The following is a 21,959-nucleotide window of genomic DNA, read 5'->3' on the forward strand; positions in this document are numbered from 1 at the left end:
TGTTCACAGGTATTCATTACAAATTTTCAGAGTTGTGATTTATTTAGATATTATATATAAATCTTCAAAAAGGGTATGTGAAAAAGAGATTTTATTTGTGATTGTACTGTAAAATTCAATGAAGTGAAAAGAATGCTACTTATGGAGGTTTCTTAAGGTCCATATATCCTACAATGAAATAGTATATCAATGAATCAGTTTAAATAAGGCAAATAATAAATTAAAGGGAAGAATTAAAATGGATTTGTCTATTTCATTTAAATTGCACTAAGAACCATAGTTCTTTGCTATGTTTTAAATTATTTGAAACTTTTATCACAGAGCATTGAAAAATATGGTTTTAGAAGCAAAATTTAAAGAGGTCTGGTGACATTGCTAAAACTTTAGGAAAATCTTAGCTTGCCAACCCATGGACGATAGTTGCTTGATACCATTTTACCTTCTACCAATTATCTAGGGGTCTTCTTAAATACAAAAGACAAAGTGGTGTGAAATAGAAAAAAAGCATGGGCTTCTGTTTTAAAAAGAGCAAGAAAAAATATTCCAGAGAGATTTGAATGGGGGGAGAAAATATGTAGAAGGCTTGCATATTTTATTTTTTCCCTCTTTATCATATTTTTCTCTGAATCATGACTTTCCAAAGATTCATCTCTTAAAAGCAGCTCTTCCATTCTTATAACCCATATTTGTGTTCATCATTTAATCAGCAGTCCAAAACAGCGTACACTAATTTTATCATGTTCTGAAAACTGATTTCACTTTTACAGGAAACATGGAAAAATGGGGAAATGGGACCACAGTGACCGAATTTGTGCTTCTTGGGCTCTCTAAAAACTTCAAAGTTCGTGCTGGATTGTTTGTCGTTTTCTTGGTTATCTATCTCATTGCTGTAGCCGGCAATGGCCTCATATTGATGCTGATTATCGTAGACTCTCACCTCCACACACCCATGTATTTTTTCCTTAGCAATCTCTCTTTTATTGACATCAGTTATATCACCACCTCTGTCCCACAGATGCTGGTCTACTGCTTCATGGACAGGCCTACTATCCCACTGGGCAGATGTTTTGCTCAGTTGTGTAGTGACCTCGTTTTAGCTCTGGTGGAGTGCCTTTTGTTAGCTGTGATGGCTTACGACCGCTTTGTGGCAATATGCTATCCTCTGCGCTACAACCTGATCATGAGTCGCAATTTATGCATCCAGTTGGCTGCGAGTGTATGGGTCAGTGGCTTCCTTTTGACTTTTATACCCTTTTCCACCATGCAGGTAATTTTGTGTGGGCCAAATGTGGTGAATCATTTCAAGTGTGAACTGCAAGCAGTGTTGAAACTGGCTTGCTCTGACACTCGTGTCAATGAAATTTCCATGATAATAATCAGTGTCTTCACCCTAGCATTACCCTCCTTCTTTATCCTGGTGACCTATGGCCGTATTGGATTCACTGTTTTACGTATTCATTCGACACAAGGTCGGAGCAAAGCCTTGTCCACCTGCGGATCTCATCTCACTGTAGTGAGCATTTATTATGGCACCATCCTGGCCATTTATTTGAGGCCTCAGGCCAAGACATTCACCAATAGGGAAAAAGTAGTGGCAGTCTTTTATAGTCTTGTGATCCCCATGTTAAACCCGATCATTTATAGCCTGAGGAACAGGGATGTGAAAGGAGCCTTCTGCAGACTGGCTGGGAAGAAAGTAGAGGAACCAGGTTGATAGATCTTCCATAAGCAAGCCTTATTGTGAGGTTTTGTCATTCAAGAGAGGATTTTATGTAGTGTCATTTTCTAAGCCTTATCCTATGTCACCTCTGCCCCTCTTTTCCGTGCTAGCTAAGGCTGATGAGTATGAAATCACTAAAGAATTGAACTGAATGCAACCAAAACAGTCATGGAATTTTTAAAAATGTATGATAACTGCAGCAATACTGTTAGAAGCTCAAAGGTGGAAGGTTTGACACTACCCCCAAAGGAAGAATGGCTTGTGAAGATGGTGGAAGTTGGGTAAATTAATCTCTGATTAGTGGCAAAACAATGTAAGTGCCTCGAAACCTCTCCTAGATCTTTTGCATAAAACAGAAAAAATTGCACTCATGATTTGTGATTTTGATGATTGGAAAAAGCTGGATAATAGAAATAAGTGAGATTTTTTTGTAATTATAATTAATATCACAGTTATACTTATATTTGTGGCAGAAGAAATTGGAAGCCTCTATTTCTTTTGCTTCTCTCTTTTAGTATTTTTTCTTTTCTATTTATTCTTCCTTCTTTCCTTTGTTTCTATTTGTTTGTGATAATGTTTATATTCTCTCTCTCTCTCTCTCTCTGTCTGTCTCTGCATTTCATGTAAATAATACATAATAAATAATGCAACAACAATGAGAGTATATTGTTGGAGTTGTTAGAGTCACTTCAGTAATTTAATATCTCCCTCATCCCTCACCCCAGCAATTTCAATTATGGTCTGACCAAGGAAAACCGTTCTGTGATTCTGATCTGATGCAAGTAAAGAGGCAACTGAGCATTTATTTTAATTTTTTTTGGTTAGAGGGGGTTTATAAAAAATAAGAGATCTTAAAAAAAAAACTAGGAACAGTGAAGTGTGCCATTTTAAAGAATTGTTATTACATGGAATATTATTTCCTAAAAAGTCACTGAGGTCTTAAGAAGATAAAAGAAAAATGTCTAAATAGCTTACTAGAGGTTGGACTAAAATAGAACATAAATGCAGAAATACTTCTTTGTTTATTTAATAAACAACCCCTATGTAATTAAATTATAGAGAAAGTTTGGTTGATGTACTGCTTTTAAGAGAAACTACTTATTGCATTTCGTATTTTGTGTTCATAGCATCATCCTGTTAAATAAAATTTTAATTAATTGTATACATGTGTCTGCTTTTTAATGTGAATGTGTTTTTCTGATTTATTAGAGCTTTATTCACACAATCTTTGGGACTAGTCAATCTCCCCCAAACATTTTCCCTGCTGTTTCTACTTATCTACTGTAGACATTATAACCTAAAATGAAAAGGAAGAGCCATGTTCCCATATATAGCATTTCAGCATTTCAGCACAGAGTTACATTTTATGAAAGAAATTGGTCTCTTAAAAATAATAATAATAATAATAATAATAATAATAATAATAATAATAATAATAATAACAATAACAATAACAATAACAACAATAATAATAATAGGTGCTGTTTAAGATGCGACATGGATTTTTTTGAATCCCGCTTCCCATCTTATGTCCGTGACCGGCAGCTATTATCTCCATAGTCTTAGTAAAATTTGAAGATGATCTTCAGACAAGAAGACCTGTTGAAACCTAGAATTGTTCTGTCTTATCCAGGATATATGGCATCTGTGACTTCACATAGCATTATAAATTTATAATTAGACTACTATTTGCTTGCTAGTTTGACACATTAATTTGGCCATATTTACATTTGAAATTCTTTTAAAAAAATTGATCATGCTATTATTAGCATTTGTGATATAACACACAAAACTCTTCTGGGGCTAAAACCTGGAATAGCATTATATAGTTGCTGTCATGCCTCTGCCAGAATCCGAATCCGAGGAGGAAGACGAACAGCTGACAGGAAGTGGGAGTATGGCTCCATTTGCTGTGGAGGAAACTGGGAAAGGGCAAAGGATTTAAACAGATTCTTTTAAATTCTAGGCAGTCTCCTCCTTCTGAATCCTACTATTATTCTTTTCCTCTCCCTTCCCACTTACAGCAAGAAAAAAAGTTTTTTTAAGTGTTCAGAAATCCTTATTATCCCCTTGACATTTAATTATCATTTAATTACCTATTGATGCCAAAGTGGCTTTTTCCAATTTCTCATTCATTTCTGTTCACTGTCAATGTTAGGAAGGAGAGTGAAAGAAAAACCTTTCCCTTTTCACTTTCATTCGCTGCTTCCGAATCTTCCTTGGGAACGATGTATCTTTTAAAAAAAATTAAATTCCAGGATACCTTGGTTGTTGCTTCTTATCCCAGTCAGCCAAAACTTTCACTTCTTAACTTCCTCCAGCACTTTCTTTTCTGGCTGAGTGCTTCTTTGAGGTGGCCATTTCTGACTGCTGCTCTTACTGCCTTCGGAAAAGGGAGTTTAGCCAGCTGAGGAGGAGAGGTGCGATTCCCCTCAACCCTGCCAGGTCTCCCCTGTCTTCACCACCTCTATGGGGTGGCTTAGCTCCAAAGCCGGCTGGCTCAGGGCACTCCAGCGGTGAGCGCAGGCAGAAACCGAGCACAATTGCAGATTCCTGCCTGCCGCCGAAGCGCTGCAAACCGGAACTCTCTCCAAAAATCTCTCTCCTTTTGTATTTATTGTCCATATTTCTTCTCATTGATCTGTTAACCTCATCACTCCTTATCACCCATCCCCTCCCACTTATGGCTGTATGACTGTAACTTTGTCACTTGTATCCTTATGATTTATATTGACTGTCTCCTAGTATGATTTGATTGCTTATTGTACCCTATGACTATCACTAAGTGTTGTACCTTATGATTCTCGACTCTTGACGAATGTATCTTTTCTTTTTTGTACACTGAGAGCTTTTGCACCAAGACAAATTCCTCGTGTGTCCAATCACACTTGGCCAATAAAGAATTCTATTCTATCCTATCCTATTCTATCCTATCCTATCCTATCCTATCCTATCCTATCCTATCCTATCCTATCCATACGTGTACTAAAGTCAGGGCTTTAATCATGTTGTCATGACTACCATCTCAACCTTTTCAATTGCAAAATGTTCACTTTTGCTGTTAGTGCCCTTTATAATGCCTTGGTAAGACCACACTTGGAATACTACATCCAGTTTTGGTCACCACAATATAAAAATGATGTTGAGACTCTGGAAAGAGTGCAGAGAAGAGCAAGAAAGATGATTAGGGGAATGGAGGCTGTAAAGAACAGTTGCAGGAATTAGGTATGTCTAGTCTAGTGAAAAGAAGGACTAGGGATGACATGATAGCAATGTTCCAATATTTGAGGGTCTGCCACAAAGAAAAGAGGGTCAACCTATTTTCCAAACACCAGAAGGCAAAACAAGAAGCAATGGATGGAAGCTAATAAAGGAAATAAGGAACCTAGAACTAAGGAGAAATTTTGTAAAAGTGAAATCAATTATCCAGTAGAACAGCTTGCCTTCAGAAGTTGTGGGTGCTGGAAGGGCGGAGCTGGTGTCCTGGCAGTTGGATGGGAGATGGGGAAATGGGACCACAGTGACCGAATTTATGCTTCTTGGGCTCTCTAAAAACTTCAAAGTTCGTGCTGGATTGTTTGTCCTCTTCTTGGTTATCTATCTCATTGCTGTAGCCGGCAATGGCCTCATATTGATGCTGATTATCATAGACTCTCACCTCCACACACCCATGTATCTTTTCCTTAGCAACCTCTCCTTTATTGACACCAGCTATATCACCACCTCTGTCCCACAGATGCTGGTCCACTGTAAATGGAGGGCTAGTGGTGTGGAGATTTTTTTGTTTGTGAGTGCAGGCTTCTAAATGATTGACAGTCTGGTGGAATCTTTTGGAAGCCTGCACTCACAAACAAAAAAATCTCCACACCACTAGCCAGGCAAACACCTGGGCACAAACAGACTCCCCCTGATACCTCCAGCTCAAACACACCCCCAACCAGGCACCCAGATGAAACCTAGCTTCCTAACAAATGATAGCTGTCCATTTTCTCGGAGCCAAGCTGCACTAAAAGCCTCCAATACAGGAACACAATGTTGCCAGCCAATCAAGACACAAAAAAAGCCACAAAACAGACAGAAGATATTAGAAACACCAATCAAGCAGAACACAGCAAACTCCAAGACCAAGACTCCCAACCAATCAGGATGAAGAAAAAACCATTCTGGCACAGCAGTAGGCTAGCCCCAAATTTAAAACTGAAACCACTGTAAAAGTCTGACTCACAGACGAACACAATACAGAAGCCTGATGATGGCAGATGAGATTCTGCCAAAACATTGCTACAACTTTAAAAGCATAACTATAATGATGTGGGAAAATACCCGAACAAAGCTGAATACCATACATGTAAGTACCCACGAAAACTTAAGAAAAGTGTGTGTGTGTGTGTGTGTGTGTGTGTGTGTGTGTATATATATATATATATATATATATATATATATATATATATATATATATATATATGTATATGTATATGTATATGTATATATATATATATGTTTTCTGAGGTTCTCATGGTATTTATATGTGGATCTTTGGTTGTTCGGGTTTTCTCCCGCGTAAGATTCGAAGTATATAGGCAACGTTTCGATGAAGTCTCATTCATCATCTTCAGGCTTTTGTCTCCGGCTCTGTGCTTCTCAGAGTAATGGAGATTGCAGCTGCTTCCTCCTTTTAACTGCCAGTGGGGTGGGACTTGATTGGGTGGGGGCTTGGCTGTGTTCTGATTGGGTGGGGGTGTGTTCTCATTGGTAGGGGGTTTGGCTGTGTTCTGATTGGTTGGGGGGTTAGCCGTGTTCTGATTGGTTGGAGGCGTGTTCTGTTCAGGTGGGGGCTTGGTTGTGCTCAGGTTAGTCTTAGTTGCTGGGGGATTTGAGCTGGAGAGTTGTGATCTTGCTGTTTGGCTTCTAGTTCGTGGTCCTGCTGCATCTTCATAGTGGGTGTCGGTTTGCTTCATGTATGGCTCAGAGGGGTTTGAAGTGGGTAGTGATGCAGCTGCAGTGCAGTTTCTGGTCCATGGTCGTTTCTCATTTTCTGAATGGGTGGGAGTCTGTTTTCTACATGGAAGTGTGGTGGTGGCATCTTGTGTGGCTCTCATGGGTGTGGGTCCGGTGTCCTTTTTTATGTTAGGTACTCGTCTGTTCATGAGGGCGGGTTTCCAAATGGCTGGAAGGCGGGAGGTGTCATCTCATTTGTTCATGCTGTGTGGGCGTTTTTCTATCTCTATGGCTTCTCTGATTATTCTGCTGTTGAAGTGTTCGGTTTTGGCGATAGTTCTGGTATTTTTAAAATCAATTTCATGTCCTGTGGCTTTAAGGTGTTGGACCAGGGAAGAGGTCGTTTCTTCTTTTTTGATTGAGTTCTTATGTTCTTCAATGCGTGCACTTATTCTTCTGTTAGTTTGTCCAATGTATGTGGTAGGGCAGGCAGTGCAGGGGATTTCGTATACTCCTTGGTTTTCTAATTCGATTTTGTCTTTGGGGTTTCTTAGGATGGTGGATATTTTTCTGTTTGTGCAGAATGCTGTTTTGATGTTGTGTTTTTGGAGGATCTTGCTAATTTTGTCTGTAGTGCCTTTTATATATGGGAGGAGGGCTTTGCCGTTTTCTTGTTCTCTGTCTTGGATTTTGGTTGGGGTTTCTTTTTGGATTAGGTGGGTAATCTTCTTTCTTTGGAATCCATTGGCTGTAAGTACGTTGGTGAGAGTGTGTAGTTCGGTTTTTGGTGTTGTTCATCGGCTAAGCATTTTGTTCTGGAGATGAGTGTCTTGGCTACGGAATTGATCTGTGCTGGGTGGTGGTGTGAGAGTGCATGTAGATAGCGGTTAGTATGTGTTTTCTTCTGGTAGATGGTGTGTCCTAGGGAGCCATTGGATCTTTTGTATACCAAGACATCTAGGAAGGGAAGTTGATTGTTGGCTTCTGTTTCCATGGTGAATTGTATTTTGGGGTGTAGGCTGTTGAGGTATGTGAGGAAGTTGTTCAGTTTTTCTTTCCCATGTGGCCAGATTATGAAGGTGTCATCTACGTATCTGAGCCAGAGTTTGGGTTTGTGGTCGTATTTTTCTAGAGCTTGTGTTTCAAAGTGTTCCATGTAGAGGTTTGCGATGACAGGTGAGAGGGGTGATCCCATGGGTGCTCCTTCTATTTGTTTGTATTTTTGTCCATTGTAGGTGAAGTAAGTATTGGATAGGCAGTGGTTGGTTAGATCTAGGATGTGCTTGGGGGTTGTATTTGTTTTGGATGGCTGTCAAGGCTTCTTTTATTGGCACTTGGGTGAAGAGGGATATGACATCGAAGCTTACTAGTAGGTTGCTAGGTTGTAAGTTTTGTTTCTTTATGATCTCGATGAACTGGAATGAGTTTCTTACGTGTGAGTTGATGGATTCTGCATAGGGTTGTAGTTGTTTGGCAAGAAATTTGGCCAGGTTTTGTAGAGGTGAGCCTATGGAGCTGACTATTGGTCTGAGTGGGGTTCCTTCTTTGTGTATTTTGGGGAGACCATAAAGCTTGGGGCATCTGGATGATTTTTCTCTGGGTATGATTCCTTGCTGGATTTCTTCACTGATGGGGAGGCTTTTATTTTGGATTTGGTAGTTTTTCTAGGTAGGTGGTGGGGTCTGTCTTTAGGGGTTTGTATGTGGGGTCTTGGAGTAGGTTGGTTAACTTGGTTTGGTAGTCAGATGTGTTCATTACCACTGTCGCGTTGCCCTTGTCTGCTGGTAGGATTATTATGCTGGTGTCTTCTTTCAGGTTAAGTAGTGCAGTTTGTTCTTCTTTGGATAAGTTGCTTTTGGGTGGTTTGGTAGTGCAGAGGATGTTGGTGATTTGAGTCTGATTTTGTTAGCATCATCAGGGTTGGTTTTGGTCAGGCTGGTTTCAACTCCGCATATGATGGTTTCTGTGGGGATGTGTTTGGGAGCGACAGCAAAGTTGAATCCTTTTGAAAGGATCTTGGTTTCAGCTTCAGTGAGGATCTTGTCTGAGATGTTGTGCACTGTTTGTTTCATGTGTGGCTGTGGGGGGAGGAGTTGGTTTCTGGCGTTGTTGTAGTTTCCTGAGTTTGTTGGTGTGTGTGTCTGTCTTGAGGATGGTGTGTGTTTCGGCTCTCCAGACAGCGAGTTGTTTGGATTTGTCCCAAAGTAGAGGGTGAATCTTGTTGCTGAGTCTGAGGTGGAGTGTGAGGAGATCTTTGTTGATTTGGTCTAGGAGAAACCTTTTTGTGTGAAGTTCATTTCTAATTAGGGCCAGTTCTGTTCTTTTAAGGATGCGTTTGGTGGCTGCTGTGTTGGTGTGGAATTTCAATTGGAAGCTTGTGGGAATTAAATTTTGATCTCGGCAGTTGCATAGGAACGCAAGGTCACATAAAATGGAGGCTCTTTGGACTTCAAGTTTTTCATAAGTCCTGGTCAGATGGTGGGTTTCCTCCCGTAGAGGTGCAATACTTGTTTTCTGAGGTTCTCGGGTATTTATATGTGGATCTTTGGTTGTTCGGGTTTTCTCCTGCGTAAGATTCGAAGTATATAGGCAACGTTTCGATGAAGTCTCATTCATCATCTTCAGGCTTTTGTCTCCGGCTCTGTGCTTCTCAGAGTAATGGAGATTGCAGCTGCTTCCTCCTTTTAACTGCCAGTGGGGTGGGACTTGATTGGGTGGGGGCTTGGCTGTGTTCTGATTGGGTGGGGGTGTGTTCTCATTGGTAGGGGTTTGGCTGTGTTCTGATTGATTGGGGGTTAGCCGTGTTCTGATTGGTTGGAGGCGTGTTCTGTTCAGGTGGGGGCTTGGTTGTGCTCAGGTTAGTCTTAGTTGCTGGGGATTTGAGCTGGAGAGTTGTGATCTTGCTGTTTGGCTTCTAGTTCGTGGTCCTGCTGCATCTTCATAGTGGGTGTCGGTTTGCTTCATGTATGGCTCAGAGGGGTTTGAAGTGGGTAGTGATGCAGCTGCAGTGCAGTTTCTGGTCCATGGTCGTTTCTCATTTTCTGAATGGGTGGGAGTCTGTTTTCTACATGGAAGTGTGGTGGTGGCATCTTGTGTGGCTCTCATGGGTGTGGGTCCGGTGTCCTTTTTCATGTTAGATACTCGTCTGTTCATGAGGGCGGGTTTCCAAATGGCTGGAAGGCGGGAGGTGTCATCTCGTTTGTTCATGCTGTGTGGGCGTTTTTCTATCTCTATGGCTTCTCTGATTATTCTGCTGTTGAAGTGTTCGGTTTTGGCGATAGTTCTGGTATTTTTAAAATCAATTTCATGTCCTGTGGCTTTGAGGTGTTGGACCAGGGAAGAGGTCATTTCTTCTTTTTTGATTGAGTTCTTATGTTCTTCAATGCGTGCACTTATTCTTCTGTTAGTTTGTCCAATGTATGTGGTAGGGCAGGCAGTGCAGGGGATTTCGTATACTCCTTGGTTTTCTAATTCGATTTTGTCTTTGGGGTTTCTTAGGATGGTGGATATTTTTCTGTTTGTGCAGAATGCTGTTTTGATGTTGTGTTTTTGGAGGATCTTGCTAATTTTGTCTGTAGTGCCTTTTATATATGGGAGGAGGGCTTTGCCGTTTTCTTGTTCTCTGTCTTGGATTTTGGTTGGGGTTTCTTTTTGGATTAGGTGGGTAATCTTCTTTCTTTGGAATCCATGGGCTGTAAGTACGTTGGTGAGAGTGTGTAGTTCGGTTTTTTGGTGTTGTTCATCGGCTAAGCATTTTGTTCTGGAGATGAGTGTCTTGGCTACGGAATTGATCTGTGCTGGGTGGTGGTGTAGTTCGGTTTTTAGGTGTTGTTTGTTGGCTAAGCATTTTGTTCTGGAGATAAGTGTCTCTGTGCTGGATGGTGGTGTGAGAGTGCATGTAGATAGCGGTTTGTATGTGTTTTCTTCTGGTAGATGGTGTGTCCTAGGGAGCCATTGGATTTTTTGTATACTAAGACATCTAGGAAGGGAAGTTGATTGTTAGCTTCTGTTTCCATGGTGAATTGTATTTTGGGGTGTAGGCTGTTGAGGTGTGTGAGGAAGTTGTTCAGTTTTTCTTTCCCATGTGGCCAGATTATGAAGGTGTCATTTACGTATCTGAGCCAGAGTTTGGGTTTGTGATCATACTTTTCTAGAGCTTGTGTTTCAAAGTGTTCCATGTAGAGGTTTGCGATGACAGGTGAGAGGGGTGATCCCATGGGTGCTCCTTCTATTTGTTTGTATTTTTTTCCATTGTAGGTGAAGTATGTATTGGATAGGCAGTGGTTGGTCAGATCTAGGATGTGCTTGGGGGGGTTGAATTTGTTTTGGATGGCTGTCAAGGCTTCTTTTATAAGCACTTGGGTGAAGAGGGATATGACATCGAAGCTCACTAGTAGGTCTCTGGGCTGTAAGTTTTGTTTCTTTATGATCTCAATGAACTGGAATTAGTTTCTCATGTGTGAATGGGTGGATTCTGCATAGGGCTGTAGTTGTTTGGTGAGAAATTTGGCTAGGTTTTGTAGAGGTGAGCCTATGGAGCTGACTATTGGTCTAAGTGGGGTTCCTTCTTTGTGTATCTTGGGGAGACCATAAAGTTTAGGGCATCTGGATGATTTCTCTCTGGGTATGATTCTTTGCTGGATTTCTTCACTGATGGGGGAAGCTTTTATTTTGGATCTGGTGGTTTTTTTCTGGGTAGGTGGTGGGGTCTGTGTTTAGGGGTTTACAGATATGTAGTTTTCAGAAAAAACTGAAACGGCTGTGAAAGTCTGACTCACAGACGAACACAATACAGAAGCCTGATGATGGCAGATGAGATTCTGCCGAAACGTTGCTACAACTTTAAAAGCACAACTACAATGACATGGGAAAATACCTGAACAAAGCTGAATACCATACATGTACGTACCTGCGAAAACTTAAGAAAACATATATATATATATATATATGTTCTGTCTCATCTTTCTTCTTTCTCAAAAGATGAAAGAGTACAAACTCACACAAACACAGTCAGGCAAGCTGACTCGGACTTCACAGAGTTAGTTCTTTGGAACTGATAATTCCTTGGCATTCCAACACACTCTGCCTGCCAAGTCCGAACTGATAACAAGTAAAAAGCTACTCACAGAGAATTACAAGGCAGACCACAAGAATAATTCACAACGAAAAACCTGAAGTATGATTAAACTTTGTCCCGTACAAAGTTCTAGCTGACAACACACCCACTTTAATCCCCTGTGGGGTGTGGCTCAATGACTCAGCTCACTCTCTGACCCTCCCACGCCTTCTACATTGCTGCTCACGTTTCTCCCTACGACGCTGCCTAGGATCAAGCCAACATTCTTCCTCTTGACTCCCTGTCAGGGGCTGCTTTGATATGCCTTCCTCCTGATTAATCTCAGGCTGTTCCTCTCGGTTGTCTGATGAAACCTGAGGCATTATCAGGGAGGAAGGCATTGCCAGAGAGGAAGGTCCTGGGGAGGAAGGCATTCCCAGTTCCTCCTCCTCATCTTCCAAGTCCTCTTCCCCTAACGGCACAGGCTCGGAGATTATTATCTAAACAAATCACAATTCTGAAAATTCGTAATGAGTACCTGTGAACATACCACAAATGTTGAAAAAAGTAAACACCAAAAAAGAAATGCTCTTAATATCCGCTTCATTACTCCTATCGGATTCATATGATTATTATTTTTTAAAATTTTCAGCATACATTACTACCTTTCAGAAAGTCCTTCCAGCATGATACATTTTGGAACTTTGCAATTGAACTGTAACCCCCAAAAGAGAAAGTATAAAAAGAAGAAAGTGCTAAATGAAACAGACTTTGTGTATTTGGATTGCTTGGTGACTTTGGGACCTTTGGAAATTATTATTTGAAAGACTAAAAACATTTGGGTTATTTTAAAAAAAATTCATAATGGCATTACTTGTTGATGAACTGAAAATGGAATTTAAAAAGCTAAAAGAAGAGGAACAAGAAGGGAAGGGCTCTTCTGGATCTGTTTTTCATTTCTTAGAAATGGTGATTTTTACTTATCAGAAACTACAAGAAGAACAAGAAGAGTGAGATGAAGAAGAAGCCATCTTTAATGAACAAGCACTCTAGCTGAGGAAGAAAAGGGAAAGAGAGGAAAGAGAATGGAGAATTTAAGACTTAAAAAAACAACCAAAAAAGGGAAAAATAAGGTGAAAAATCGATATAATGTCAGAAAGCAACAGAAAAGAGGAATACAGAAAGTCCTTCCAGCATGATATAATGTATCCAGAAAATGACTGGTTTTTGTACAGATTCGGTCTACTAACTGCTATCTACTGATATCATCTGGGAAAAGATCAGTTCACTATAGCAATTTAACACTTCAGATAAAAGTTGTCACTTTCTTCCTCAAACATTTATACTGTCTCTGGAGATATGACATGACGTTATATCAGATGTGAACTGCCTTTGGGGATTTGGGTGGTTCATCTTTAGAGATTCTTCAGAGATTGTTCACCAAAGAGAGCAGAGATCAAACTTTACAAGCATATACACCAACAATTTGTATCTGCAGGGTTATTCAATGTATAACATATCCTTCCTGGAATAATGGATTGAAGATAATGGTGTAACAGTCAAAGCCACCTTGAGGGTACCAAATTGGTGAAAGCTAAAAAGTACAAGATACTGATATCAAACATAGAGGATTGTGGCATCACATCAAAACATTGCTTTTGCCTGTTGTATTTGCTTTGAAAATAAAATTAACACCCAACATTGCAGTTGCAGCTTCAAGCAAAATTATATAGAACCAATTAGGTTTTCAAAGAACTTGCAAGAAAAGAGCAATAAGGCTAATCAATTGTACAAGAAAGGTGCACTTATTCCAATAATTTTATTTTATGAAAAAAATAATCCCATGTCTCTCAGTAAAGCATACGTCCATTTCTCTGTTACATGCCAACCTTGCCAATCTACTAGTGGTCAAGACAAAATGCATAGATCACACATCACTTACACCTTCACTTTAATCTTGGGAACAGTGTGAAACTAAGATTATTTTTGCTTTAATAAAGAAACTGCATAGTACTTTGTCATTTCTCCTAAGTCAAAAAAATATTCAAAGAGATTTGATTGAGGAATTCTGGGAGTTGAAGTACACACATCTTAAAGTTGCCAAGTTTGAAAAACTCTGATCTATAGCAGCCAAAAAACCAGAAGAAATCGAGGTGGCACTTTTTCAGACTAACACACACACACGCACGCATACACACACAGTCTGTCTGTCCATCTATCCATCCGTCCATTCATCCATCCATCCATCTATCATTCTATCTATCAAGTATTCACTTATATGTATTGTAACATAGGGTATTTAACATTATTTACAGTAAATTCCAACTGAATAGGTTGTTATTATAACTGGCATCCCATTTTGGGGAGAATTTGAGAATGCTGCAATTGATGAAGATAGATAGATAGATAGATAGATAGATAGATAGGACTTGAATGATGCAGTGGCCTACAGGTGGCGCTCTTGCTTCACAATCAGGAGGCTGTGAGTTCGATCCTAGGTAGAGGCAGATATTTCTCTCTCTAGGCACACTGAGAATGTATCTGCTGAATAAAACTCCACATTGGCAACAGGAGAGGCATCCGGCCAGTAAACACACAGCTCCATTCAGTTTCCCAGAGTCCATCCCACAAGGGATTATGGGGTCATTACAAGAGGATGATGATGTTGGTATATAAAGCTTGGACTTCACGTCTAGTGGTTCAGCACATTTTTCTCACACAAATGGGGATGCAGGGAGAAGAATGAAATAATGGTTATGGTGAAACCATGGCCCAGAAGCTGACAGTTAGATTTATGTATATTGTCCACCTTAAAACTATATTAGACTTGGCTACAGAGGGTCATAAGCCATGACAACCAACATAAGAAACTCAGGTCCTAACATACATAAAAAGATAGTAATATTAGGCTATCCATAACAATGGCCCAGTGGAATGGTTGGCCTATTTGTGAAGCAGTATGCCAGTTTCTGGGTGATCATGGTAGGGATACAGCAGAGGTTGATAGAAAGGGGACTCTAAGGGAACAAATATGATCTGCTCAAAAAGTCCAAAGCCAAAGAACTAACCCAGTGTCTTCACTGGTAGCTGAGATATCACTTGTTATTTGCTTCTTCTTCAACAGGACTATGATTTGTAATGTGAGATCAGCAGAAGGAAAGTGTCAAGCTGCAAATCATTTCCCTTGAACCCTGATACCTAAATCCAATTAACCCATATGTCATACTCTTTACACACTATCCATTTGCATATGGACAGGTTCTGATAGTGATAAAATTACACTTCCTAAAACAATAGATGTCCCACAATATCTGGACAGGACAATTTCACTGTAGTAAGTCAGTGCTTGCTTAGGTGAGAGTTGCAGTGTTGTTGTTCCTGCAATGTGTATATTGTCTCTGGAGATATTCAGATTTATGATGTCATAACTGAAGATGTGAGGTGCCTTTGTGGGCATGGATGGTCACCTCCAGAGATTATTCACCAAAGAGAACATAGAACAAATATAACAAGCATATACTTCATTGTGTACCAACCAACTTACAAAATATAATTAAAAAACTCTGCCCCCAATGTCCTGGTTACCTTCTGGTCTGGAGAAAAACTCTCCCATGAACAGCCTTTGGCTGCAGAGATTCAAGTCCAAAACATTGTCAACAAAAACTTTAACTATAAGTCCAATTCAAGGCAAGTTGAGGTAATTAATCTGGCAGGGCAACAGAAGGAATTCCAGACATGAAGGAACAGCAGTAAATCAACCCAGTTGGGAGGATTCCAGGAATGCAGATAACCACAGTCAATACAAGGTAAACTCACATTTGTTCCCAGAAAACGCTGCTCTCAGCTTGCATCTCTTTTAAACTCTCTTCCCAGGTGTGTCTAATGAAGGGAATCAGGGCCCTTTCCTCCCCCCTAAGCCATGCAACCCATGTTGCTCTCTTTTCCATCCCTCCCTATGTGTCCTAGGATAAAGAGGGGTGGGCCTGGGTCTTCCTCTGAATTCCCTCTCCCTTGTTCTACTGCTTCCCTGCTCTGCCCAGCTGGACTTTGCCCTTCCACAGTTTCCTCCACAGCCAACAGAGCCAGACTCCCACTCCCTGTCAGCTGTTCGTCTTCCTCCTTGGATTCAGACTCTGACAGGGGCATGACAGCAACTATATAATGCTATTCCAGGTTTTAACCTCAAAAGAATTTTGTGTGTTATATCACAAATGCTAATAGCAGCATGATCAATTTTTTAAAAAGAATTTCAAATGTGAATATGAACACAGAAGCACCATTAACATTAACTGTATAAACAGCATAACATTAAAAATAGAAGAAGAAGAAAAATCTGGTAATTTGTACCTAGTAAAATAATTCAAGGACATGGGATCAGATGGCTATTTTTAGGACCATTAACAAATATGAATTTCCAAATAACAGAATCATCAAATCCAGAAAGTCTGGGTTGAAGGCAATAACAATACCTGAAAGTCTTTGAGTGAGCTTTGTGATGAAAGAAAGACATGAGTCAAGCGTCTCTGGAATAAGTTAAAACCAAACTCATAGTTGGCTCTGAAGAATTTTAGAAGTCAATGGACTTAAAACACAGATCATCAGAGATGGAAGAGACCTTGGAGGCCTTCTAGTCCAACCCCCTGCTCCAGCAGAAAACTCTATACCATTCTGGATCAATGGCTGTCCAATTCTTCTTAAAAAACCTCCATTGATGAACCCACAACTTTTGAAGGGAAGCTGTTCCACTAGTTGATTGTTCTCTCTGTCAGGAAATTTCTCCTTACTTCTAGGTTGCTTCTTTCCTTGATTAGTTTCCATCTATTGCTTCTTGTCCTGCCTTTTGCTTCTTTGGAAAATAAGTTGAGCCCCTTTTGTTTATGGCAGCTCCTCAAATATTGGAACACTGCTATCATGTCACCCCCTAGGCCTTCTTTTCACTAGACTAGACGTACAGTACCCAATTCCTGTAACCGTTCATACTCAGAATGGTTTTGGATAAGGCAATCAAAATGTTTCATCTGAAAAATAATAAAGTCACTTTATTCTATACTGTGCAGAAGACTTTTCTCCTCCTACACTGAGGAACATATTTCATTCTACAGAAGATGGACCATCATCATATCCCATATAAGACTGTGCCATCATTGTTTTTTTACAGCCATCCACTGCTGTGCTACCTTGTCTATGTCTTGTGTTTTCGCTAGACCAAAAGTTTAACTGTTTCCTTCTAGTATATCTTCAACTTTAAAAATAGCAGACTGGAAGGAAGTGTTCTCTGTTTCATTGAAAAACTTCTGATAGTACTGTTTGAATAATTCAGTTGCAACCTACCAGTTCTTGTGTTTTCTACTCTGCAATGTCTTCATTATGGTGAAATAATGTCATAGAGAACTTATCAAAACTTAGCTTTGTTATGGTATATTTCTTATTCCTTGGTTGTGTGGGGTTGACCAGTTAAAAGCTAGGTGTTATGATCATTAGCTAGGAAAGAAAATGTATGTTTAGTATTAGGGACCACTTCTTCCCAATTACATCTACCCAGGGGTGGGATTCAAATTTTTAACAACCGGCTCTGTGGGCGTGGCTTAGGTGGGGGCGTGGCTTGGTAGTCATGTTATTGGCTGGGTGTGGCCAACTCAATATCACTCACATCGAAGCACACATCTCCTTGCCTGGCCTCTCATGACTGTGGGGATGCTGCAACAGCCATAAGTGTGAAAAATGGTCATAAGTCACTTTTTTCAGTGCCATTGTAACTTTGAATGGTCATTTCACACAAGCAAAGTACCAGCAACAGAAGGGAAAAAAACTCCAGAGAAGTTCCTGAGACAGGAAGTCTAGTCCTGCCAAGAATGTAATAAGGGTTAATGGAGAGGCAGTTTCTGTAAGCAACACCAGAATGTTTCCTTCCTGCCTTCCTTACAGGATTAGGCCAGTCATTTCTTCTAACAACCGGTTCTCCGAACTGCTTAGACTGTTAACAATTGGTTCTAGCAAATAGGTGCAAACTTATAGAATCCCACCCCTGCATCTACCCTCTCCATCAGGCTGAACAGGAGAAATATGCTATGTTTATTGTCAAATAGACCTCTATTTGACAAGACCTAGGAAGTGAGCCTTTTCTGTAGTGGCCCCTGACCTCTGAAACAGCATCACTTTGGAGGCAAGGTTATGCCCAATTATGATGACATGCTCGAAAATCTTTCAAATGATTTTGTTTTCCTCCAGGAGGTCTGGAGAACCCCTGATAAAAGGGAGCCCATGCATTGGCTGCATTGTACACAATACGTTCCCTCTCATGGTCTTGTTTACATGGGTTTATTGTTTGTTATTGGTTCTGTAGAATATTTTATTTGTAGGTTTTATTGGACACCACTTTGTGTGAAATGGATGGCCAAATTAATGTGTCAAACTAGCAAGCAAATAGTAGTCTAATTATAAATCCATAATGCTATGTGAAGTCACAGATGCCATATATCCTGGATAAGACAGAACAATTCTAGGTTTCAACAGGTCTTCTTGTCCGAAGATCATCTTCAAATTTTACTAAGACTGTGGAGATAATAGCTGCCGGTCAAGGACATAAGATGGGAAGTGGGATTCAAAAAAATCCATGTCGCATCTTAAACAGCATTTATTATTATTATTTTTTTGAAGAGACCAATTTCTTTTATAACATGTAACTCTGTGCTGAAATGCTATATATGGGAACATGGCTCTTCCTTTTCATTTTAGGTTATAATGTCTACAGTAGGGAAAATGTTTGGGGGAGATTGACTAGTCTCAAAGATTGCGTGAATAAAGCTCTAATAAATCAGAAGAACATATCCACATTAAAAAGTAGACATGTGTATACAAGTAATTAAAGTTTTATTTAACAGGATTATGCTATGAACACAAAGTATGAAATACAATAAGTAGTTTCTCTTTAAAGCAGTACATCAACCAAACTGTTCCTCTATAATTTAATTACATAGGGGTTCTTTATTAAATAAAAAAAAATTGCATTTATGTTCTAACCTCTCTTAATTAAATTATTTAGACATTTTTGTTTTATTTTCTTAAGACCTAGGTGACTTTTTAGGAAATCATGTTCCATGTAATAACAGTTCTTTAAAATGGCACACTTCACTGTTCCTACTTTTTTTTAAAGATCTCTTATTTTTTACAAACCCCTTCTAAGAAAGAAAGTTACTCAGTTACCTCTTTACTTGCATCAGATCAGAATCACAGAACGGTTTTCCTTAGTCAAACCATAATTGAAGTTGCTGGGGTGAGGGATGAGGGAGATATTAAACAACTGAGGTGACTTCAACAACTCTACCAATATACTATCATTGTTGCTGCATTATTGATATGTATACATGAAATGCATATAGACGGAGAGAGAGGGGGGGGATATAAACATTATCACAAATAAATAGAAGCAAAGGAAACAAGGAAGAATAAGTTGAAAAGAAAAAGTGCAAAAAAAGAGAAGCAAAAGAAATAGAGGTTTCCAATTTCTTCTGCCACAAATATAAGTGCAACTGTGATATTAATTATAATTACAAAAACACCTCACTTATTTCTATTATCCAGATTTTCCAATCATCAAAATCACAAATCATGAGTGCAATTTTTTCTGTTTTATGCAAAAGATCTAGGAGAGGTTTCGAGGCACTTACATTGTTTTGCCACTTATCAGACATTAATTTAGCCAACTTCCACCATCTTCACAAGCCATTCTTCCTTTGTGGGTAGTGTCAACCCTTCCACCTTTGAGCTTGTAACAGTATTGCTGCAGTTATCATACATTAAAAAAAAAAATCCATGACTGTTTTGGTTGCATTCAGTTCAATTCTTTAATGATTTCATACTCATCAGCCTTAGCTAACATGGACAAAGAGGGGCAGAGGTGACATAGAATAATGCTTAGAAAATGATACTACATAAAATCCTCTCTTGAATGACAAAACCTCACAATAAGGCTTGCTTATGGAAGATCTATCAACCTGGTTCCTCTACTTTCTTCCCAGCCAGTCTGCAGAAGGCTCCTTTCACATCCCTGTTCCTCAGGCTGTAAATGATGGGGTTTAACATGGGGATCACAAGACTATAAAAGACTGCCATTACTTTTTCCCTATTGGAGAATGTCTTCGCCTGAGGTCTCAAATACATGGCCAGGAGGGTGCCATAATAAATGCTCACTACAGTGAGATGAGATCCGCAGGTGGACAAGGCTTTGCTCTGACCTTGTGTTGAATTGATATGCAAAACAGTGCATCCAATACGGCCATAGGTCACCAGGATAAAGAAGAAGGGTAATACTAGGGTGAAGACACTGGTAATTATGATAATTCCATTAGCATGGGTGTCAGAGCAAGCTACTTTCAACACTGCCTGCAGTTCACACTTGAAATGATTCACCACGTTTGGCCCACACAAAGTTGTCTGCATGGTGAAAAAGGATATAATAATCAAAAGGAAGCCACTGACCCACACACTCACAGCCAACTGGATGCATAAATTGCGACTCATGATCAGGTTGTAGCGCAGAGGATAGCATATTGCCACAAAGCGGTCGTAAGCCATCACAGCTAACAAAAAACACTCCACTGCAGCTAAAAGGAGAGCACTAGACATCTGAGCAAAACATCTGCCCAGTGGGATAGTAGGCCTGTCCATGAAGCAGTGGACCAGCATCTGTGGGACAGAGGTGGTGATATAGCTGATGTCAATAAAGGAGAGGTTGCTAAGGAAAAAATACATGGGTGTGTGGAGGTGGGAGTCTACGATAATCAGCAACAATATGAGGCCATTGCCGGCTACAGCAATGAGATAGATAACCAAGAAAAGGACAAACAATCCAGCACGAACTTTGAAGTTTTTAGAGAGCCCAAGAAGCACAAATTCGGTCACTGTGGTCCCATTTCCCCATTTTTCCATGTTTCCTGTAAAAGTGAAATCAGTTTTCAAAACATGATAAAATTAGTGTAAGCGTTTTGGACTGCTGATTAAATGATGAACACAAGTATGGGTTATAAGAATGGAAGAGCTGCTTTTAAGAGATGAATCTTTGGGAAGATACGATTCAGAGAAAAATATGATAAGGAGGGAAAAAGTATGCAAGCCTTCTACATATTTTCTCCCCCCATTCAAATCTCTCTGGAATATTTTTTCTTGCTCTTTTTAAAACAGAAGCCCATGCTTTTTTTCTATTTCATACCACTTTGTCTTTTGTATTTAAGAAGACCCCTAGATAATTGGAAGAAGGCAAAATGGTATCAAGCAACTATCATCCATGGGTTGGCAAGCTGAGATTTCCCTAAAGTTTTAGCAATGTCACCAGAGCTCTTTAAATTTTGCTTCTAAAACCATATTTTTCAATGCTGTGTGATAAAAGTTTCAAATAATTTAAAACATAGCAAAGAACTATGGTTCTTAGTGCAATTTAAATGAAATAGACAAATCCATTTTAATTCTTTCTTTTAATTTATTCATTTGTCTTATTTACACTGATTCATTCATATACTATTTCAGTGTCGGATATATGGACTTCTAAGAAACTTCCATAAGTAGCATTCTTTTCACCTCGTTGAATTTTACAGTACAATCACAAATAAAATCTCTTTTTCACACACCGTTTTTTGAAGATTTAATGGATTTTTTAAATGTCTTACTTGCCCCTTAAAATTAATCTTGTTGAACAATAGGTAGTTTCTTATTTTAGTATTTTCCTTTTTTTTATCCTGATAACCTAAAATGCCCTAAAGGCAGTCTTACAAAACAAATATTAATAAAGCAAATACAATGGAAGTATTAATATAATACTAATATACTACTAAGACAATAACACTATGGGGATCAATTTTGAATGATAAAATCCTGGGGAGATGGAACACAAAAATCATTTTACAATTTTTTTATCTTTAATATTAACAGTTTTCTTGCTATATATTATATATATATATAATATATTCTGAGATTCAAGAGTTATCTAAACAAATCACAACTCTGAAAATTCGTAATGATAACCTGTGAACATACCACAAATGTTGAAAAAAGTAAACACCAAAAAAGAAATGCTCTTAATATCCGCTTCATTACTCCTATCGGATTCATATGATTATTATTTTTCAAAAAATTTCAGCATACATTACTACCTTTCAGAAAGTCCTTCCAGCATGATATAATATGTCTTGACAATGATTGGTTTTTGTATAGATTCGGTCTACTAACTGTTATCTACTGATATCATCTGGG

General features: G+C 39.2%; 2 protein-coding genes across 2 annotated transcripts; one reads left to right on the top strand and one right to left on the bottom strand.

Annotated features, from left to right (window-relative positions):
- Positions 1–772: 772 nt before the first annotated feature.
- Positions 773–1,714, top strand: LOC148127118 (olfactory receptor 13H1-like). The gene has a single exon (XM_087923184.1). It carries the CDS (start codon positions 773–775, stop codon positions 1,712–1,714), a length of 942 nt encoding a protein of 313 aa, XP_087779310.1.
- Positions 1,715–19,703: 17,989 nt separating this feature from the next.
- On the bottom strand, positions 19,704–20,642 carry LOC148127119 (olfactory receptor 13H1-like). The gene has a single exon (XM_087923185.1). The coding sequence runs from the start codon at positions 20,640–20,642 to the stop codon at positions 19,704–19,706; it is 939 nt and encodes a 312-aa protein (XP_087779311.1).
- Positions 20,643–21,959: the final 1,317 nt, after the last annotated feature.

Source organism: Pseudonaja textilis, chromosome 2, assembly GCF_049901715.1.
Source record: "Pseudonaja textilis isolate UNSWEBS1 chromosome 2, rPseTex1.2, whole genome shotgun sequence".
Classification (NCBI taxonomy): Eukaryota; Metazoa; Chordata; class Lepidosauria; order Squamata; family Elapidae; genus Pseudonaja; species Pseudonaja textilis.

What these genes read in the sequence shown, in the direction of transcription:
- LOC148127118 (XM_087923184.1), top strand. Translation starts at nt 773, where the DNA reads ATGGAAAAATGGGGAAATGGGACCACAGTGACCGAATTTGTGCTTCTT.
- LOC148127119 (XM_087923185.1), bottom strand. Translation starts at nt 20,642, where the DNA reads ATGGAAAAATGGGGAAATGGGACCACAGTGACCGAATTTGTGCTTCTT.